The sequence below is a fragment of the Seriola aureovittata genome, chromosome 17 (genome assembly GCF_021018895.1).
Source record: "Seriola aureovittata isolate HTS-2021-v1 ecotype China chromosome 17, ASM2101889v1, whole genome shotgun sequence".
In the NCBI taxonomy this organism is placed as follows: Eukaryota; Metazoa; Chordata; class Actinopteri; order Carangiformes; family Carangidae; genus Seriola; species Seriola aureovittata.
Genome location: NC_079380.1, coordinates 14977104 through 14997110, shown reverse-complemented (window position 1 = coordinate 14997110; position 20007 = coordinate 14977104). Strand labels below are relative to the sequence as shown.

Here is a 20007-nt window from a genome sequence, read left to right as displayed (position 1 = left end):
CCTGCGCTCCCCTGCTGTTCCAGCTCCATCCGTCTCTCACTCTGTTCACCTCTCATCTCCTGTGAGCTCCCTTTTCCATTTTCAGTCGTCATCCCTTCCTCCCTCGTTCTCTCTCATCTCCTCTCTTCCCCTCTCCCCGTCTCTCTTCACCTCAACTCCCACGTCTAAGGAGCAGAAATAGAGTGTGAGAAACAGAGAGAAAAGGAGAGCAAGACAGAGAGATTGTTGTTAGCAGGCTTAGGCAGAGCTGTCATCAGCTGAGGGATCTGAAGGTCTGTGTGTGTGGGTCTGTGCTGTGCCAATTTACGCTGAGCAGCCTAATCAAAGGAAAGAGAAGACACACACGTACGCACACACACACACATACACACACAAGCACGCAACCACCCCACCCATGGGTCCCCCCTCAGAAATTCTCCCTCTGCCTGTGTTCACTTGTTTTCAGGGCTGGAGCACACATATCGATGAAATTGCAAACACATGCTGCCTTCAGCTGTGGATTCTCTGGTGCTAAGGGACACACACCAAGTGCGTCCACACAGGTTCATTAACAGGTTACCTGTAAGCTCACACACATACACGCAGTGAGCGGGAGAGAGAGACAGGCGGAGAGGCAGGGAGAAGAAAAACAGACTATTTTGTGCTGCGGCTGAGTGGGAACAAAAGACGAATGGGGGCAGTTACATCAGAGAGCGACAGAATGAAAGAGAAAGATAGAGAGAGAGAAAGAGAGAGAAAAGAAGGGCAACAAGAGAGACAGGCAGCAGAGGGAGAGACACTCAGTGATGGAGAAGCAGAGAGAAAACAAGTGAGACTGAAGGTGTAAAAGAATGAGTTACTCCAGGGAGGTAAACAGAAAGGGAACGAGCGAGGGAGGGGTACTTCAAAGAGGGAGAGAAAGAAAGAAATAGAGAGATTGAAAGAGAAAGAGAGAGAGATAAAAAGACAGAGAGCAACGCTGCTGGTCTGAGTCCAGGGCATAAGGATGAGCAACTGGCAGTTCAGAGAAAAAGACGAAGTGAACGAGAGATACTGAGGGGCTGCAGAGGAGGATAAGGGGAAAGAAAGGGCTCCACCTCCACCACCACCATCACCACACCAGCGCAATTAGTAGGCATTCCTGCTGTGTCTTTCACAGTGGAGCTGGTTCACTGGCCAGCTTCATCCATCTCCCCACTCCTGCACACTGCAGCCAGCTCGCTTCGCTTTCATGTCTGCGCTCTGCAGATCTGCACGGAAACGTACAGTCTCACACAAAGATGCACAGACAGCACATACAGTACACATGAGCTGAGAGGGGGCACAGCTGGACAGGAGGTGCCTCCACCTGCAGTACCTGGATACGGATGGATATGTAGTCCAGATTTTGGGTTGAAACATATACCAACAGAACATACGGGCTGATAAAATTACTGGGAATTCTATGTACAAGCATGCTGTGAGTTCAAAGCCAATGCAGCAGTCACAGAGAAAACGTCCGTCTCAACTCATACCTTTCCTTCCTCCCTGTGTGTTTATGATTTGTATTTATGTCAGTTTCTTTACCCTTCCTCTACAGGACCTGTAAGATATTCCAGTGTACCACCTCCACCACCACCACCACCACCACCACCATCTCTCTCAGCCAGGCAAGCACCACCTATCCACCAATCCAGCAAAAAGAAAATGCCGTCCTAACAGCCACCTATACTTAATAAAAAAAAAACACGGTGATGACTGATGATGGACAGGCACATCGGCCAGTGGGGCTGGGGGGAGGGTAAAAGGCTGCGCTGAGGTGGAGCTGGGAGCAATACAACCCACGGAGAACAGCTCCGCAGAGAATAGCTGCTCCCTGAACCCGGCCTGGAAATGTGTTTTCTCAACTGAGCTCCTTACTGGAAGGCAGAAGGCCACGGCACTGTTTAACTGGAGGACAGACTGCGCTCTAGAGACTGTGTGCCTGTGGGCCTAGTGCACAGGGGGCTGTTTGAAATGCAGAGTGAGGAATGTGTATGTGTGCGTGTGAGTGAGTGTGTGTGTGTGTGTGTGTGTGTGTTCTGCCCCTCGGATAGGTTGCTATCATATTCAGACACCTGGCGGACACTGATTGGACAGGAGCAGCCCTTTGGCCAACTTGTCTGTGGGCCAAGAGGCGTGTATCCGTATGAGCGTGCGTGTGTCCGTGTGTGAGTGTGATAATCATAAAACTGTCATCCTACAGCCACATCATCAGTGTGTTTGTGCATATGTGTCTGTGTGAGTGAAGAAGTGCATCTCCAAATTCAAGATGTCATGCATCAAAAAAAGCAGCAGCCAACCACTGGATGTACTATCTCAATGTGTGCGTTTGTGTTTAAAACAAAATGAGAGACAAAATGAAACAAAAAAGGAAACTGTACATGATGATGTGCTTTACAGGTTCTAAATATTCTGATATTGAAGAGTTAAGAAAAAAATGGACGCAGTATTTTAATATAATGCTCTTATCTTCGGAGATGTATTTTGATGTGCATTATGACTATACGACATCATTGCGTCACCCTTGGTATATGTCAGGCTTTGTGTTATTCAGAGATTAAAAAAGAAATATGAAAAAAAGAAGAAAAAAAACAAAAAAAAAAAAACAAAGAAAACTCTGTTTAAGAGTCCATTCAACTGTGTGCACATTCGACATGTACAGTAGACGCCGCCATCATCACTCGACAGGTTGCAGATCAGGGCTCCAACCGGGAGTCAGGTCATCTCACTTCATATCTATGTACAGTTCAGAAGTATTACTGTTAAACATTGCCATGATGTATAATTACTTCACCGACCACAGCCGTGCAGAAAGATATACATTCAATTCAGATTTCATAACACACCTGTCTGTGTATCTCAAATGTAGCCTCTATCACGCTGCCATGCTATGTAACAACGCCCTGTACAGGGTGTCAGTTAAAGTACTGGTCATATCAAAAGGAGACATATTTAAGTATTAGAGCATAAAAGAAAGTGCAAAAACACCACACCAAACTTTCTCTTTTATGAAACTCATTATTTAATGGTGTATATAAGTATTTGATGCTGTTTAAATGTAAGATGTGATGTACTAATATAATTGTGTATAGTATTTCCTAGAGATGTTTATTTTCTATAAAATGGAATATGTTATTGCTTATAAAATGTTATTAAAAGAATCCATTGATGAAAAAAAATGACGACCTTTTTTGGGAATGTCACTTAAGTTGGAGCATGCCGTTTTATTGATTTTCATGTCTATTTGTTTGGAATCGATGACACAGCATCACTTTGTTTGAAATGTTTTTTGTAACGCCAATGTTAAATATACCAGCACCTTTCAATGCTGCTATGACCAATGCCTGCTCTTTTTGTCTTTACTGATTGTGCACTGACATACACACACTTTGGACTTAGTGTTTGATTTCTGCTGCTGTACACAGTGGGACCAACAATATGTCACTCAGGTATGGACCAATTAAAAGCAGGCTCAATAGAAGAGTAATAAAAATTATCTTTTCCATTATCATATCATAAAGCTATTAAGAAATTTTATCACTAGTCACAATTCAAAGCTTACAATCTGAAATGTACAAATATGTTAATCATTCACATTATGAAAATAATGGCACACTTTTGCAATGAGTTTAAGAAAACACATAACAGCAGCTATTACACTAAATAAATAATTTCTTGGTCTTTACTTACAGAAATCATATTTTTCAAAATTGTGTGTTGGTATATTATTCCAGATGAATGTATTTAATTATTTTTCCCCCCAAATAGAAAAAATTTGATCCCAGTTTACATTGTAAGCCCATGACCTACATAACCTACCTAATTTTAAAAGGTATCTAGTTTTATTATCTTCTGGTATCGATCACCGCTGCAACTGACAGCACCACAAGAAACACTATAGTCTTCTTTACAAAATGTTTTAATATTTACATCAGAAAAGGATGAAACCAAAGAACAAGGAAGAGATGAAGAGATGAAAAGATGTCAGCTAAAGGACACATGAACAATACCTTTAGACATGGTCGCATTTCATTCATCTCAAACCGAAGTCTTTCAGTCTTTCACATTAGTGACACGCTATAAAAACATACTGGTCCTGGGACAAAAAAACACATGACAAAGTTTTTGCTGTTGTTTTTTTTTTCCTTTTTACAGTTCTCTAAAAATTAATTAACAGTGTTTCTCTAGGAGCATGAAACTATAATGACTGAAAGAACAAGTATTGCTCTTTATGATGGAGCTACAAAAGAAAACCAGGAAAAGAATCACTACAGGCCCTCTTTGGAAAAAAAGAAAAACGGTCAATTACTCTGAAACTTCCTGCTCGACTTATGTAACTTGTTGCAAAAATGCCAAAGGTTAACGATACAGATTGAGTTGTTGGTTGGCCGTGCCAGAATTGGACGCTGCCAACTTCTTTTGATATCATAGTTGCATACGTGCGCAACAGTGCAAAAGGTCAACTGAGTCAGACGATGTGACCCAACTGTCACCTTGACTTGATTCTGTCTCCATTTTGACACATCACCATGGCAATACAGTACAGTGTTTACATTATTTGGACCTGGTCAAAAGCTACCAAATAAAACTCAGGGAAGAAAATAAGCAATTTTCACTCTGCTTATGTAAAATACTGCTTAATCAAAGTTCATACAGATTATAAATACATTTTAAAATATATACACAGCAAAACAAAAAAAGGACCTCTATGAAAATAACCTCATAAAGCCATATTATTACTTATCATTGAAATCAGCCTCGCAAGGCTAGTGCAGATAGAGACACGGAGCTTGTACAGTGGGCGACCTCTTTTCAGATCATCACCAGTGAAACATGATTCAAAGCAACTTCAACACTATTTGAACAACCTGCGGAGTGGTTTCCCACTGAACAAGCCCACGGTCGGACCAATTCCGAGTTTGGTCGTTTTCCTCCCACGCACAAGAGACACCTCACTCTGCAGCCAATCAGAGCAGCCCGCCACTCCAACCCACTGAGCACTCCTGCCTGTAGAAGGTGCATCTATATGTTGAAAAGACTGGGGGTGGGACTATGCTGAGTAAATGCAGAGCAAATATCTCTTTCATGCTTCACACACATACACACAAACACACACACATACACACACACGTATACATACACACAACATCCACCAGTCGGATGTGATGGCTCCTCTCTGTGGTCAAACTGTGGCACTGCAATTCAATCTCACTGGGGGGCTTTAGCGCCGTAAGGGAGAAAAATGCTTCGTATATTCAGATAATACTCTGTAGCAGTGTGAACTCTATAAGTGCCTTCTGATGTGGGGCTGGGGTGGTGGGAGAGACAGTCCATGAAGAAAATCCTGTCAAGGTTGATATGAATCTGTATAGTTGAATAAATCTGTTCAATAGCTGCACGCCAAAATGCCAGAGACTGTATGGGTGTGTATCTGTGTGTTTTTATATGTCAGAGATCTACCTATATACAGTGTCCATGCATGTCTCTGAGCCCTCTCCCCTCCTTCTCTAGCTGTTGGTGACAGTAGTGCCGCTGCCCAGCTTGATGATCATTTGCTGGCAGTCGTGGAGGGTCCTCTTGTCTCCCAGCTTCTCCAGGGTGCGGGCTGCGTCCGCCAGCATGCCCACCCTTTGGCCAGGAGCCGACAGAAAGGAGGGAGGAAGGTAGCGGCATGCCAGCATCACAGCCTCCGCCTGCTCCCGCTGGCCTGGCCGCGTCTCACACTCCTCTGCACACAAACACACAACGAACGTTGTTACCGTGCTATTTTGGGGGAGCTTTTGGTTGTCATCAGCCACCAACAGCCAATCAGACTTCAGCAGCATCTTGTTTAATTACTGATGGGATTTAGTGCAGTGAACAATTGGGCAAAATAGACAAGAAGCTGATTAGAGCCACTGATTACAGCCATTCAGTGTCTCTCAGCACACTACAACTTTTATTAAAAAATAAAAAATAAATCTCAAAATCAATGCTTGGAGGAAAACTCCAGCTATGATTGCAGTTTATTAGTGAGCTTTCAATTTTCTGATTTTTTTTTCCTGCAACCTACTTTAGTGCTACCTGATTAGAGCTTTGTACCACACAAATTTACCTCAAACAACTATGAAAAACTGATTATAGTATAAGAGCATCTCACACTTCCCACAATACCTCAGTATACAGGGAGAAAAAAGTTTTATAGGCAATGCATTGAAGAAATAGAAAATAGAAAAGATTGAACTTATTAAGACCCTCTAAAAAATACAGGTTTGCTATATGTAGAAAAACAAATAATAGTGCACACAAATTGAAAATCTCAAGAGCAGCAAATACTATTAAAATCGTGTTGCCTAAAGACAGAATTACTTGTGCAGAGTGGATTAAAAATAAAGATCAGCGTCCCCACACACCTGTCTTGGCTCCGGGCGTTGCTCTGCGTCGCAGCGAGCGATCCAGGAGCTGATGTGTGCGGGTGGGACTGGCCCCTGCCATCAGCCTGGCTGTTGCTTCATGGAGGAACAACTGGAAAGAGATGGAGGGGAGGGAGAGAGATGAGAAAAGCGGCGGAGGTGGAGGGGGGAGGGGGAGGAGGAGGAGGAGGAATGAGAGCGAGTGATGATGACTCATACAGAATGTTCAGCTCTACCTCAGAGAGACTTTGAAGCCTTGTGAACAACGCTGCTAAACACTTGCCTCAGGGGTGTGTGTGTGCGTGTGTGTGCGTGCGTGTGCATGCGTGTGCGTTTCAACCCCTTCCAGCTAATTTCCACAGAGAATTGTACCATGGGCTGCCTGCAAATATGTGCACAGGAAGTATTTGTATGTCTATATGCTAAGTCTTTTAATGTGTTGCATTTTGCATTTGAATTCTACATGCCGTTGTCACTCCATGTATGTGCAGCATGTCTGTGAGTCGATCTTCTACATGTGGGTTTAAGAGCGTTTCAAGGTACGTTGTAATGAGTTATGGTTTTAAGTGCCTGACAATACAAATACACCAACACAAGAGATGCGTTGGTGCGTTCATATTGTTTTAATAATTCCCTGTGTGTGTGTCACTCATCGGGTATTCATGCTGTTCCCTTGTGTGTTGGACTGAGAGGAAATACCAGTCTAGACTAAATAGAAGTCTGACTGTATGTCAGCATGACAACGGATCGCCATAACTACTTGCTCACAGTAAGTTTCACAAAAGGCATGAGCTGAACTACTATGATGTAAATCTATAAAATAGTGACAAGTGAATAGTAGTGACTAGTAATAGTGAACAGTGACTCTTATACATACTCTTCGCATTGCAGGTCTGAAGCTGTGTGCCAGCTTGCGTAAAGAGCTGAGATCTTGCTGAAAGCCTTGGAGCTCTGGTGGGGAGGCCTGGTGGACCCCTGCGGGGCCGCTGGTACCCACCAACCCTGACCCCGCAGGACCGGCCCCTTGTTGCTGCAGACGCCACACATTGGTCCTCATCACCAAAAGCAGATCACATAAGAGTAACTGGATGACCTAGAGGGAAAGGAACATGATTAAAGGCGAGACATTTTACTACCATAAAAGGACGTTGGTAAAACCACTGCAGTTGTAAAAAGGCCTGGACCACGGACTGATGATTTATATTAATATTAACAAGCAGTGTATGTTTGAAATGATAGAAGATAAATAATACACAGAGACACTGGCCAGTACAAACTACAACAGAGCTCTACTCAAGGGTGAAGGACATTTTCACCGCTCACTGTGTGTGTTCTGCTGTTAGTGGCCCAGCTCTGTGTTGCACTGCAGGTACATTGCACTCCGCTGAGACACACATGCAATGCAACTACAATGCACTACAGCTCTGGCCGTAGACATACACACACCGTGAGCTACCTATCCACCAGCATCACCATCTGCTGAGCGCCAGAGGGTAGGACACCGCGGTATCACAGAGCGGGAGTTGCTGTGGGGGATTCACTGTCTGCGGTTAAAGTGTGTGTGTGTGTGTGTGTGTGTGTGTGTGTGTGTGTGTGTGTGTGTGTGTGTGTGTGCGTGTGTGCGTGTGGCTTTGTATCGTGAGAAAAGTGCGTGTATACTCGAGTGATTATGTGTGGGCAATTTCCTGTGTTTACAATTTTATACATGCACATGTGTGGGCACATCTGCCACATCTGCCACAGTGTGTTTTCTTTTTTTTAATAGATTTTTAATGTGGATGCTGTCACCTTCACAACATTTCCCTCATAGGAATAATAAACATCAACATGACTGAAATCTGCGTGTGTTTGTGCCTCTCTGTGCGAGTGTGTGTATACCTTGTCTAAACTGGAGCTGTGGCAGTGTGGTCCTAGGTTAAGGCTGTCTCGGAGCAGGGCGCTGGCCTTGTCGCTGTAGCTCAGACTCAGCTGGCAGTTTTCTGGCTTGGACAGCAGAGCCCGTACTGCCCTGAATGTGTTCAGACACGCCTTGGGCAGAAGACTCCTGACAGAGCATGGGGAAAAGAGACGGAGGACACAGGTTAAAGTAGTGGAAGTGTGTATGTGTGCGTGTCCTCTGCTTGGCATGAGCAGACGCGGGTTATGCAACGCACTCTTCAGCCGGCTGTAGAAGTTCCAGTGTGTGTATGTCCAACTTACTCTGCATTCTGCAGACTGCGGGGCAGGTGCTCAACAGTCGGATACAGTCTTTCCGCGGCAGCGTCATCTCCTTGGAGCCAGTTGATGATAACCACGGCAACGGAGGACCACCACTTGGAGTGGGGGTCGCAGCCTGAAAGTCAGAACAAAACAGTCAAAGGAGAGACACCCGCTGACAAACAAACATGCAAATATTTGAATCCCCTACTGTCCACTTTCACATTTAACATGCATCAGACACACACACACACACACACACACACACACACACACACCACACACGCAGACAGCTGCTGTCTGTATTTTGACCTCTGAATCAATCTGTTTCTTCCCTCTGGCATAGTCACAACATGCTGAGAGAAAGCAGCCATTTTGACGACTCCCTCATGAGGGAAAACTACTCCATTTAACATGCACGCACACACACACACACACACACACACACACACACACACACACACACACACACACACACACACACACACACACACACACACACACACCTTACACTGTGTGAGCAACCTGAGGCTCCGCCAAGAAAAGTCTCCTATTAAAATCCCTGCACAGCCTCCCTTCCCTCCCTCTCCCTCCCTCCTCTCAAGGTGATCACCAATTTGACAGCACTGAAGATAGATGAAGCAATCTAGCGGATGCCTCCCTTTCACCTAGCCCCCTTTCACTCAGATCAGTGATCAGTGAGGACAAAGGCAAGTGGTGGGAGGGTGGGAGTCAGCCCAGCGGAAATCAAGCTACTCGATCTCAATGGTGTAAAAATTAACTTTATCTCACGTCTTCTTATTTTGCAAGCACATTAAGGCAATCGAACGGTCGGGGCAGGTGAAGAAAAGAAGCAGGAGAAGCAAATGCGATACTCCCAGATGAAGATAAGTAGTAATAAAGTAAGGAGTGCAAATCTACACTTGAATTTGTTGATGTACTCAGGCAACAGAAGTAGTTTCAGTCAGTGAGTATTCAGTTGCCAAGGTTTCAGAGGCTGATTTTGGGCGGGAATTCAAAAACAGCTGACACTGATGTTAAATGATCAAAAATGACTTTAAGTTTCCTATAATATCCAAGAAAAAAATGTCCTCAAAGTGGTGGGTTTCTATCTTCTCATAAAAACATAAAACAGACAAATAAATGGGTTGTTAACAGAAATGACAGCTGCCATAGTGACCTACCAGTCACAGTAGCCATGTTGGAACCGATTGCAAAGGACTGGGATGTGGCGCCGGCCGCATCTGATGCGCTGATCAACAGCTGGAGGTACTCCAGGGCATCAGCATACTCCCTGAGGAGGAACACACGCTGGATGTTAATTTTGCTGCCACATCAACACACAATAACGATTTCAAATCAATTATTCCCAAAGGCATTCTTGAATCATTTCAGTTTACTTTTATCAGTCCTTTATTTTATCCTTACTCTTGTTGTTGTTCCCCTCGTTTGTATCTATTCACACCTACATTTTTTTTAAATTGTCAAAATAAACCAACCAGGACGGTGTAAAGATTTCAGTGGGGTTAACAGTATCAAAGACAGTTATTTCGGGGTGCGTTTTATTTACTCACCCCTCGCCCTGGCTGGGACTTTTCTCTCCATGAGGCTGGGCCACACAGTACAGCGCCTTCTCCAAGAGGTGCTCTCTGAATGCCTGAGTCACCTGGGCCAGAGGATCCACTGTAAGAGTAACAGCAAACCATTATAACATGAGAAATGCATCCAGACGATTTAGCCAAGCCACTTAGAAATGTGTTAATTCTGTATACACTGACCGGTATTGCCAGCCTGGCTATAGATGCTTTCTTTGGGAGTGCTGCGAATAGCCCAATCCCCATCCACAAAGAAGCGGTGGCCTAGTGGGTGACAGAGCCACTGCATGGCTGGAGGCACACTGCCACTGGACGACAGGCATGCCTGCCGGGCACTGCTCAGGAACACACGCTATCAGAATAAAACAAAAGAACAAAGTGCTCGGTTAATTTCTGCACTCTCATTTCTTATCCAAGTGGAATTACACAGCTTATAGTTCACTAATGATGATTTGGTTCAGTGTGGTTCAGTTTATTTCAAGTCCCAGGGTCATTAACGAATCAGTTCATGTTAATTAAACATGGATGACAAATGAACGGAAACGTCAACTGCAAAACTGCTTGCTGTTTAAGGCTTTTTAAAAACTGAGGGGACTTACAGAGGTGAAATGCAGGATCCTTGGCAGGCTGGCTTTGACCCGTAGAGCTGCGGAGACATAGACCTCAGCCAGAGTGGCTACAGGCAGACAGGAGCCAGAACACTCTGCCAGGTTCACTGCACTTAAAGCCATGTGCACTGCTGACAGGTGGCTACCATTCAATTTACCTGAATGCACAGACAGAAGACAAGAATATATATAAATATATTTTTTTTAAATAAAGAACACCGATGCAACAATCACAAAAAAGTCACAGCCACATTTGTTTGCTAATAATAACTTAAATAACCCTCTAAAACCTTTTATCTGCACTGAATCAATGTAAGCCGACCCTTACAGCAAAAAAAAAAGGGGGGGGGGGGGCTGAGCTCCTCTTTAATCAACTGAGACTTCAATATACCAACCTACTGTGTTCCGTCTACAACACTGATTTCATTTACAACCAGGGTTTTTCCCACTGACCAACCTGTCATATGAAGCTGGTGCAGGCGGTGGTAAACGAGGGCAGCGTCACGGCTGCTTTTGCATGCATCCTCCTGCAGGGGGCGGTCAGATCGCAGCCCTCCAGCTCTGGCAGCCAGCCAGCGGCCCACCCAGAGGCGCTGGAGGCAGAATCTTAGCAGAGACCACAATGCAGCACAGGCCAAGTCCAACTGGGAGGTGGGTAAGGGACGACCAAGAGCCTTTAGACAGGTCCACAGGTTCTGACTGGCCTGGGCAAAATCCCCCTGGGAAGGGTAAAAGAGACTGGTGATGACGAGGTTGAACAGATAAAAGGTGACCCACAGTAGGTCACTAAAGACTTAAAAGAATAAAAAAAAATATAAGAACATTCGTCTTCCTTTTTGAATGAAATGAAAATCAAATATCAATACAAAAATCATACTCTAGCTAGGTCCAGGTCAGCCTGCTTGCGGTGCCTCCAGAACAAAACAGAGGATCCAGAGTGTGGTCTGGTTACAGGTTCTCCATACACCAGCAGACGGATCAGAACTCCAGACACCAGAATACCATTAAGTAACCACACAAGTATAGTTGGTAGCATCCAGTCCATCCAACCCCACGAGTCCGCTATGGATGACAAACATTTTTGTTTATTTCAGAAAACATTACTTGACATTGTAGCCCTACAAGCCCTACCCTCTCAGCATTTATCCCTCCATACCTGCAATATCCACACCCAGAACGCTCCTGCCTGCGTGATGGGTGGTGGTGTCTGCGGCTAAGCTGCTGCCGGATGAACACAGAAGAGCGGCCAGAGGGTTGACAGAGAGGAAAAGGAAGGTGAAGGCGCACAGCGCCATGCGGGATCGGTCTAACATGCCGCCAGCGCTGCTGCCTGCTGTCGATCTGTCCAACACACCCACACTGGGCTGGCACATAGAAGAGAAACCAGAAAAATAAACTAATGTTAAAACACTTGGGATACAAAAACCCTTCATTTACGCATCATCATCAATGAGACAAAAGCAAAGGCAAGGACAATAACTAAAATTTTCCTTCATAGTTTACTGAGCTTTTCTTCAACCTACTTCATTTTTACTATGTATGCAAAGAGCTACCATACTATCATTTATAGTAATGCCATAAAACAGCCTTTCAGCACATCAGATTATGGCATTAAGGTAATTAAGTGACCTTATAATACACGAGCAAGAGGGGAATCAATGTCCTCCTTGTGGACATTTCAACAGGTTGCTGGCATAAAACATGGACCCCTCATCTAACATAAAGCACTGAATATCAACCTCTACTATTAAGACTGCAGTTTAGCAGTTTCACTGAGAGCTGCATACCTTGGTGTCTTCCACCATCGGGCTGTCAGGCTCTGAGTCACTGCCACAGTGTGAGAAAGGCGTCGGGGAGCCCACGTCAGAAGCTGGTGGGGTGGGCAGCTCGCTCTTCACATCAGACTGCCCATCTACCTCCATGGCAACCAGGTCCTTGAGAGACTCTGAAGAAAGAACAAGGGAAAGGAGCGAAACGAGGAGAGCAGTTAGAGGGTCAATCAACAGTACAAAAGCAGAGACATCTTCAACCTTAACTTCGACTCACTCAGAAGCTATCGAAGACCACTTTCACTTTTGTCCTTTCAGGATAACAGCAGCTACCAATAGACCTCATCACAAAAGGTCAACTGAATGACTTACTTTGAAGGAATTGAAATAAACTGTAGAGAGACTGTTAAGGAATAAAGACGACAAAAAGGCTTTAAGCACATACTGTTTTTCTGGGCTGCCATTTTAAAAGCCATGTTCTCCTGTTTGAGTTTCTGGTTAGCCTGCTGCAGGTAACGAATGTAGTCAATGGCCTTTCTCAGCACTGCAGACTTGTTGAGCTAAGAAAAAAAGGAAAAATAATGAGATTGATTGAATCCCAGTTCTATTCTAGACCTCTAGTTTTTGAATTAGCAAAAATGACCAAAGAAAAACATGACGTCATAACGGATCAGATCATTTAACGTTAGGAAAAAACAGCAGAGAGTTTGTAGTAATTTAGATATGATTATAAATATGTTTAATAATCTCTCTTTCTTACCTTGGCCTCAGTACCAGCCACAAGGTCTTTGAGCTCCACGATTTTGTCATTGATGGAGGAGCGGTAGCGCTTCTCGATGGCGTTGTGAGCAGTGCGTTTCTCCCCCTTGTGGGGCTGGCCGGCCGGCTTACCGCTGATGGCGATGCGGTTGATTGGCAGCTTTTCAGCGTCCACCATGACTGGCACCGTGGTCAGGATGGTGCCACCGCCCATAAAGGCCTGGGGAGGTGAACATTAATCACATTCTTAATGTTCTTTGGTAATTAAGATAAGGAATTTAACATCTGAACACTTTGTTTCTTTAATTCATCAGTGGCTTAATTTGTGAACAATTATTCTCATGGTAATTCTCTCTTACAAGTTAATTTACAGTCACCAGAATATTTGACCATCAGAGTTGGGATCTTGGCAATCCCTGCTACTAATTACTTATAATGGCACGGATGTAAATAAGTGAAAAAAACAGCTTCAATTTTACTTTTAAAGCCATTTAAGTTTGTTAGGGAAATAAGAGACAATGCCTTCAACAAAGTGCGCTGTATGATCTTAGCACTGTGTTCAAGTTGCACACAAGGTGCCTACCTGCAGTGAAGTGCTCTGCACTGGGGTGGTGGTGGCCAAGGATGTGGGAGAAGCCACAGTAGTGACCATGCAGGGGTCATGCTTCAGAGTGGTCAGCAGCAGAGACTCAGCCTTGATGAACTGAGGCTGCAGCAACACCTGAGAAACACACAGAACATATACATATATAAACATACACAGTTCTGCTTTTTAATTGCATAATACAATAACAAGGACTATGCTGGATTTATGACCTTCATTCAAGCTCATTCACATGTCAGCCTCACACACACTTACAGGTACTTGCTGTACGTGGGGTGCGATGGTTTGAGCAGGCGGGCTTGCTGACGTGGCGATCAGAGACGAGGTGGTCGTCAGCCCTTGGATCTGAGTCTGGATGGTCACTGGCTGAACACATGGAGGTGAGGATGACAAAGTGGTGGCAGGTTGGCTCACGCTTCCAGTGCTGCCAGCTGGAAAATTGTTATGCAACAGATATTTTTTCAGCCTTTACTAACGCATGAATGAAATATCCACGACACCAAAGACAACAATGTCATTCTGGGCTTTTTTTTTGCAGCTGCAAGTTCAACAGAAAATTCTACAGTGCATGCGCTGATGTGGAAGTTTGTGGAATATTTTTGTCATTTTTAAATTTTCTGCACCAACATTTGTATCAAGCCTGAAATCGGTACTATGACAAAAAACAAACAAGCAAAAAAAAAAAAAGCAGTATTTTGGTATTGGCCAATGAATGTTCAAAAATAGCAGATATTTCTATTGGTTTAAAAAATTATTGGTTAGTGTTACAACTCACACTGAGTGAGCCATTCTGTGTGGGTTTGTAGGCCAATAGGTGAATCATTAGATAAGTCAAAGCAACATTCAGTGAGTCACATTATATTTCTTATCAGCTCCAACTGGGCTAGTGATTACAATCACCTCTCAGTACAAGGGTCGGGGAATTTTCTCAAGGAGTAATAAAAATGTATTGCTTCCACGAAAATTCAGAGGCATTCACTGCTTTTCTTCCACTAAAACAAATGGCAACATTCATGTGTCAGAGTTTTCAGTGGAGATGGCTGCTGCCCGTCTCTGATTTTCCAGCTATGAACAAACACAGATTTGCACATATAACACACTACATACTGTGTACACATGTTGCCGTGTACATGTAGAATGGGTGTTGCCCATACAAAGCATTTTCATTTAGCTCACCAACTCTCACGCTGCTGAGCAAAGTCTATTAGATTAGGACTTGGACATGAGATCAGCTGAGGTTGAATAAACTAGTGTCCTAGCTTGGGAAATGTAATACATACGAAGAGCCACCTTGCTGGACACTCGAGTTTCATTTGTGAGAGATTTCTGAAGCCAGACATGCATGAAAACACAAATCTGCTTTAAACTACACTGGCCCTGGTGTTGTAATCCATTAAACACTACCGTATTTTAGTTTTAAAGTGTGCACAGAAGGCAGCCCTCAAAATTTAAACCTGTTAACATTTAGCAGTGTGAAGGAAAGAAGATAAACATTTGTTGGAATCATCATTTTTAAAATGTCAATATTACACAACATCTATTTACTAAGCAAAGTACATTCTATATGCCAATTTTTGATCCTGATTTCTGACATATCCTTGCTTTTTTGAATAGACGCTGTTCTACATTCTTGCATTTTTTACTCTGTCAGTACGTGATTGTAAGGCTGGAGCATAACACTGTGAACTAAAAGGTTTGCTTGTGTGCCCTGTGCCGTTATAAAGAGCATAGGAGTGTTCAACTTGCATCTAAAGATTCAATACCACAGCAACGCATGCAGGGAAACACACTATACAAATATTGTTGAGAGGGACTCACGACAAAATATAAATTACTTCGAGCACAGCAGCAAACACAAACACATTTCAGCCTTTTGCCTTCCTCAGCGTTTCTGAGAAACACAAGGGTGCGACTCTTATTAAACAGCAGTCAGGGACCTGCTGGTGATAAATAACCAGCTAATACAAATCATTGAAACATATATTTGTCATATATTGATGTTATTTATTATATTAATGATTAATAATATTACAGCTCATATTTGCTTTAAAAATGTGGCATTAATGTGTGTGATTTTCACATTGCGAATATCTGCTATGAAGCATCTGCAGCGTTTAGAGAGTATCAAATTTTGTCAACTGGAATCAAATTTAAAACCCATAGTAAACAAAGTCATCAGATTTAGCATTTTTTCTGGTTGAACATTCCTACTAAAAGATGTTAAAAAATATGTGAAAAGATTAAGATAAAGCGCGAATGGATGCTGACTGTTCAAAGACAACTGTATTCAGTGACGCAGACAGAAAAAATAATAGAAACTGGACTGATCCAATGCAAAGCCAAGACACCTGTCATAGCATAACAAAAGTAAGACTACAATAAACTGATATCACAATACATTTTAAAGCCTTTAAGTTGGATCATTTACCCAAAAGGATTTTCAGATTTTTCTGTTGATTCCCTGTACTATCCAACTGACAAAAAAGTAGCGTAGTAACTATGAACACTAGAATCTTCACAAACAACAAAGAGTTCTTACCTGTGTAGCTGTTCTGGCTGCTGTAGTTGGTCCGGGCTTGTTGGGACTGAGCCTGGGCCTGAAGTTGTGTCTGTGTCTGAAGCTGGGGCTGGGGCTGGGGCTGGGGCTGGGGCTGGGACTGAAGTGGAGTCTGGGGTGTAGGCGAGGTGAAGAGAGCCTGGGGCGTGGAGCTGAACGCTGGGCTCGGTCCTGGTGATCCGTGAGGTGAAGCCGCCTGTGCCGGGGCAGATGGGCTGAGAATGGGTTGGGGCAGTTCCACCTGCGGCTGTCTGAGTGTCTGAGCCTGCTGTGGGGAGGCTGGCTGCTGCTGCTGCTGCTGCCGCGGGGTGGAGTTGGGTACCTGGGCCAGAGGGGACTGCTGGAAAGTTGGAGGCTGGAAGGCCTTGTCTGGGGTGGAGGAGCTACGGGTGATGGGAGGGCCCAGGAGGGCATCTAGGTGGGGGCTACTGCTTAGGATGGAAGAGGAAGATGAAGATGCAGGTGTGGTAGTGGTGGCTGGAGGGGCAGCTGAAACAATGGACTGGGTCAAACCAGGAAGCTCTTGGGTGGGTGGGGGCCCTGTGTATGGAGGGTTATCAAAAAGTCCTCCAAACTCCATGTCCTGGTTGTTGATGAGCTGTAGCATATCTGAAGAGGAAGAGAAATCAGAACCACCGTCACTGTTATTGACCAAGAAGGCATATACATAAGATTTTGCCATGATGACCCTAGTGCACACACACAGCCTGCAGCATGGGATAAGAATGCACCATTCTGCCCCTAATTGCTAATGTGTATAAACGATGTCAAACTTTAATCAAAAAGAATTCAGAATTTGTTTTGGATACTGTTTATGTCTTGGCAAATGATTGTTTGTGGCAATTTAAAACTAAAAATAAAGGCAGTTTGTGTGTTTGCTTTTTTACACACAAAAAAGAACCAGGATTCAGTAAAAACCAAAACTTGATCTGAATGGATAAACTGATATACACTATCCACAGTGCATGCTGACACAGTACAAACACAACAAAGCTGTGCATATGTGACAAACTGTTATGGAAAACACACTAAGCACCAGGTACACAAACTGTTGACTGGACATTGTTCATTTAATGTTCACCTTCCGATGTGCATTCAGTCTATTTATAGGATTCTGCAGCTGTGGGGAAAAGTACTACAGAGGGTGAAAGACGGCCGTGATAAACATATGAAAGTAATTTGATTATGATTATGATGATCTGAGAATAAAAGATCTAAAATATTCCCAAAATTTTTCTTGTTTTTTCTTCCCCACACAAACTAAAATTGATTTAAGAAGAACAAAGTTCAAAATAAATGTGACCAAATTTTGCTCATTGGTTTATTCAGGACACTGTACAGTATTGTAGTCTGAAAAGATGGCAAATTAACTTTAAAGTTTCTCATTTTGACCTGACAAAGCTCAACAGGAGTATATTGCAAAAGAAACCCTGACATTCTGAGTGTATGTTGTGTCTGCAGTGAAAGGCAGCAGCCTGGATTTGTAAACCAGTGTTTTTGTATGAGGTGATCGCCCTTGACCAATCAGAGCGCGTCTCGGGGACTTGCTATGCCGATCAGCCCAAGACAGGAAAGAGAGGCAGCGCTGTCTGTAGCTTCACACGAGGTTACCATCGAGCAGCATCACCGAGGGTTACTGTCGGTCAAATGTAGGAAGATGGCGAGAACGGCTGCAGGATGTGCTTTATCGGCTACTGTTTACGCAGTGCAGCTTATCACAACTATATATTGGCTATCACCTTAAACATATATGGACAGTTACTGGAGAAATTCCCTAAAACAGAAATTACACCAATGATGTGTGTCCAATTCACTAAGGTTTTCTGCGCCTTTTATTTCTTTACTCAACAGTATATCAATACAAGCACAAAGAAGCAAGCGTTTGCAAGAAAACAATAAAAAAGGACAAAGGGTGTCACCAGGGCAGACGGTTATATCAATATATTATCTGATCTATTATTTCTGACAAAAAATAATAAATAAGATTTGTGTGCACGGTCAACTGAGGCACGGTGAACCCAGCAAAGAGGAATGAACGACAGTAACCCCTGTCTGTGGAGCAAGCTGGGGGCGGGGCGCACTCGCCACCATTTAGTAGCACGTTAGCTTCCCCTATTAGCCTATTAAACTCACTCTAAAAACCAGTTGGTCTTATTGTACAAATACGATTGTGGCAGTGAGTTTTGAGTTAAAGAAACAACACTGTGGACTTCTAATAAAACCATCACAAACATCTGAAGTATTCTAGCTAGCTAAATGGTTACTGTAAGCGAGTCTAACTAATGATGGCTGATGAAAGGTACGCTGTAAGCTAAAGCCAGTAAATTAGTCACTGCCAGTGCTATATGTTGGTGTACATGAGGTAAACATTAGATGTAGAACACAGGAGACAAGTCAAATTGAAGAGTGAAAAACACAGGCAGTAACAAGCAGCGTTACTGCCGTTTAGCAAACGTTAAACGTGACTAGGTTAGCTAACAGCCACCGATGTATTTTCTTACCATCAATGTCGCTTAACAGGGCCGTGTCAATATCGCTGGGGTCATTCAGCGACAGTGTTGGGTCCAGATTATCCAACGAGGGATCGTCAAAGGATAGGCTATTCATCTTTACTCTTGTGTCTGTCTTTTCTGTGTAGTCTGACTGGCTGTCGAATCGCTCGGAAGGGGAAAAAATCAGACACCTATCACGTCCCTACATTTGCCAAAGCGCCAGGTGCCAAGTGTACCTGAAACACGCGCAGAGGGAGCTGCAACTTTCTACCGATGTGTCAACTAACTACTCACTCCTACCGCCATGGTCGCAAAGGGAAACTTGTCAAACCAAGCCAAACACTGAGGCTCATTCAGTAATCACTAACGTGCTTACGGCGGCGGCGGCTGAACGAACCCACCCACCCGACGACGATTGACAGGGGCAACAGCCAATCACCGCCTTTAAACTGGATTTCCCACGTCCTTGTTTCTTGGGGTTGTTTTGATTGTCTGACTGAAGAGGTGACAGCATGTGGAGCGTATGGCCATAATTTTGTTTGACGATATACAAACAGACATGATGATTGATGTAGTAGACAAATTGATATAATGGATTAAGCATACATTTATGGAGCCAACTGAAAAGTACCATAAAACGTATCTATCTAGTAAGCACAATAGTAATAGGTTATATAAAACAGCTATAACAGTGCTGTTTATTTCAATCCTGTTCGGCCACATTCATATCAATCATATATTTCAACAAACTGTGTTTTTTTATTGAGGGAAACAGCGTGGATGTGTTTATTGTGGGCTTGCCCCCAACAGCCAATCAGAGCCGCGCGGGCGTGGGCAACTGAAAGTAAAGTTTGTTTGACTCGAAGCCGCGGCTCCTCCTGTAGAACCAGAGAAATCATCCAATGGGAAGCTCAGGAACCGAGTGGGGTGATCTGACGTCACATCTCTGGGTCTAGAGATTACATCATGTGTTTCTCTCCTGAAAGTGTGGTGGCAGCAACAGGGAGGTAATCTGGAAGGATGTCGGTGGGGAAA

General features: G+C 43.8%; 2 protein-coding genes across 2 annotated transcripts in view; one reads left to right on the top strand and one right to left on the bottom strand.

Moving 5' to 3' along the window:
- Nucleotides 1–3341, top strand: part of LOC130184974 (retinoic acid-induced protein 1) — a 55398-nt gene extending 52057 nt beyond the window's left edge. The window contains exon 5 of the mRNA XM_056401121.1: nucleotides 1559–3341. Coding sequence (XP_056257096.1) covers nucleotides 1559–1567 — 9 coding nt within the window. The 3' untranslated portion in view covers nucleotides 1568–3341. The remainder of the gene's footprint in view (nucleotides 1–1558) is intronic.
- A 560-nt stretch (nucleotides 3342–3901) lies between these two features.
- On the bottom strand, nucleotides 3902–19328 carry srebf1 (sterol regulatory element binding transcription factor 1). Its single transcript, XM_056401122.1, has 19 exons — nucleotides 18982–19328; nucleotides 16463–17089; nucleotides 14179–14354; nucleotides 13903–14040; nucleotides 13321–13539; nucleotides 13006–13120; nucleotides 12579–12736; nucleotides 11948–12155; nucleotides 11669–11853; nucleotides 11249–11510; nucleotides 10783–10949; nucleotides 10367–10535; nucleotides 10163–10271; nucleotides 9773–9882; nucleotides 8592–8724; nucleotides 8271–8436; nucleotides 7270–7485; nucleotides 6393–6504; nucleotides 3902–5728 (listed from the first exon to the last, which is right to left on the bottom strand). The coding sequence occupies exons 1-19, from the start codon at nucleotides 19085–19087 to the stop codon at nucleotides 5508–5510; spliced, it is 3597 nt and encodes a 1198-aa protein (XP_056257097.1). The 5' UTR covers nucleotides 19088–19328; the 3' UTR covers nucleotides 3902–5507.
- Between the last annotated feature and the right edge of the window lie 679 nt (nucleotides 19329–20007).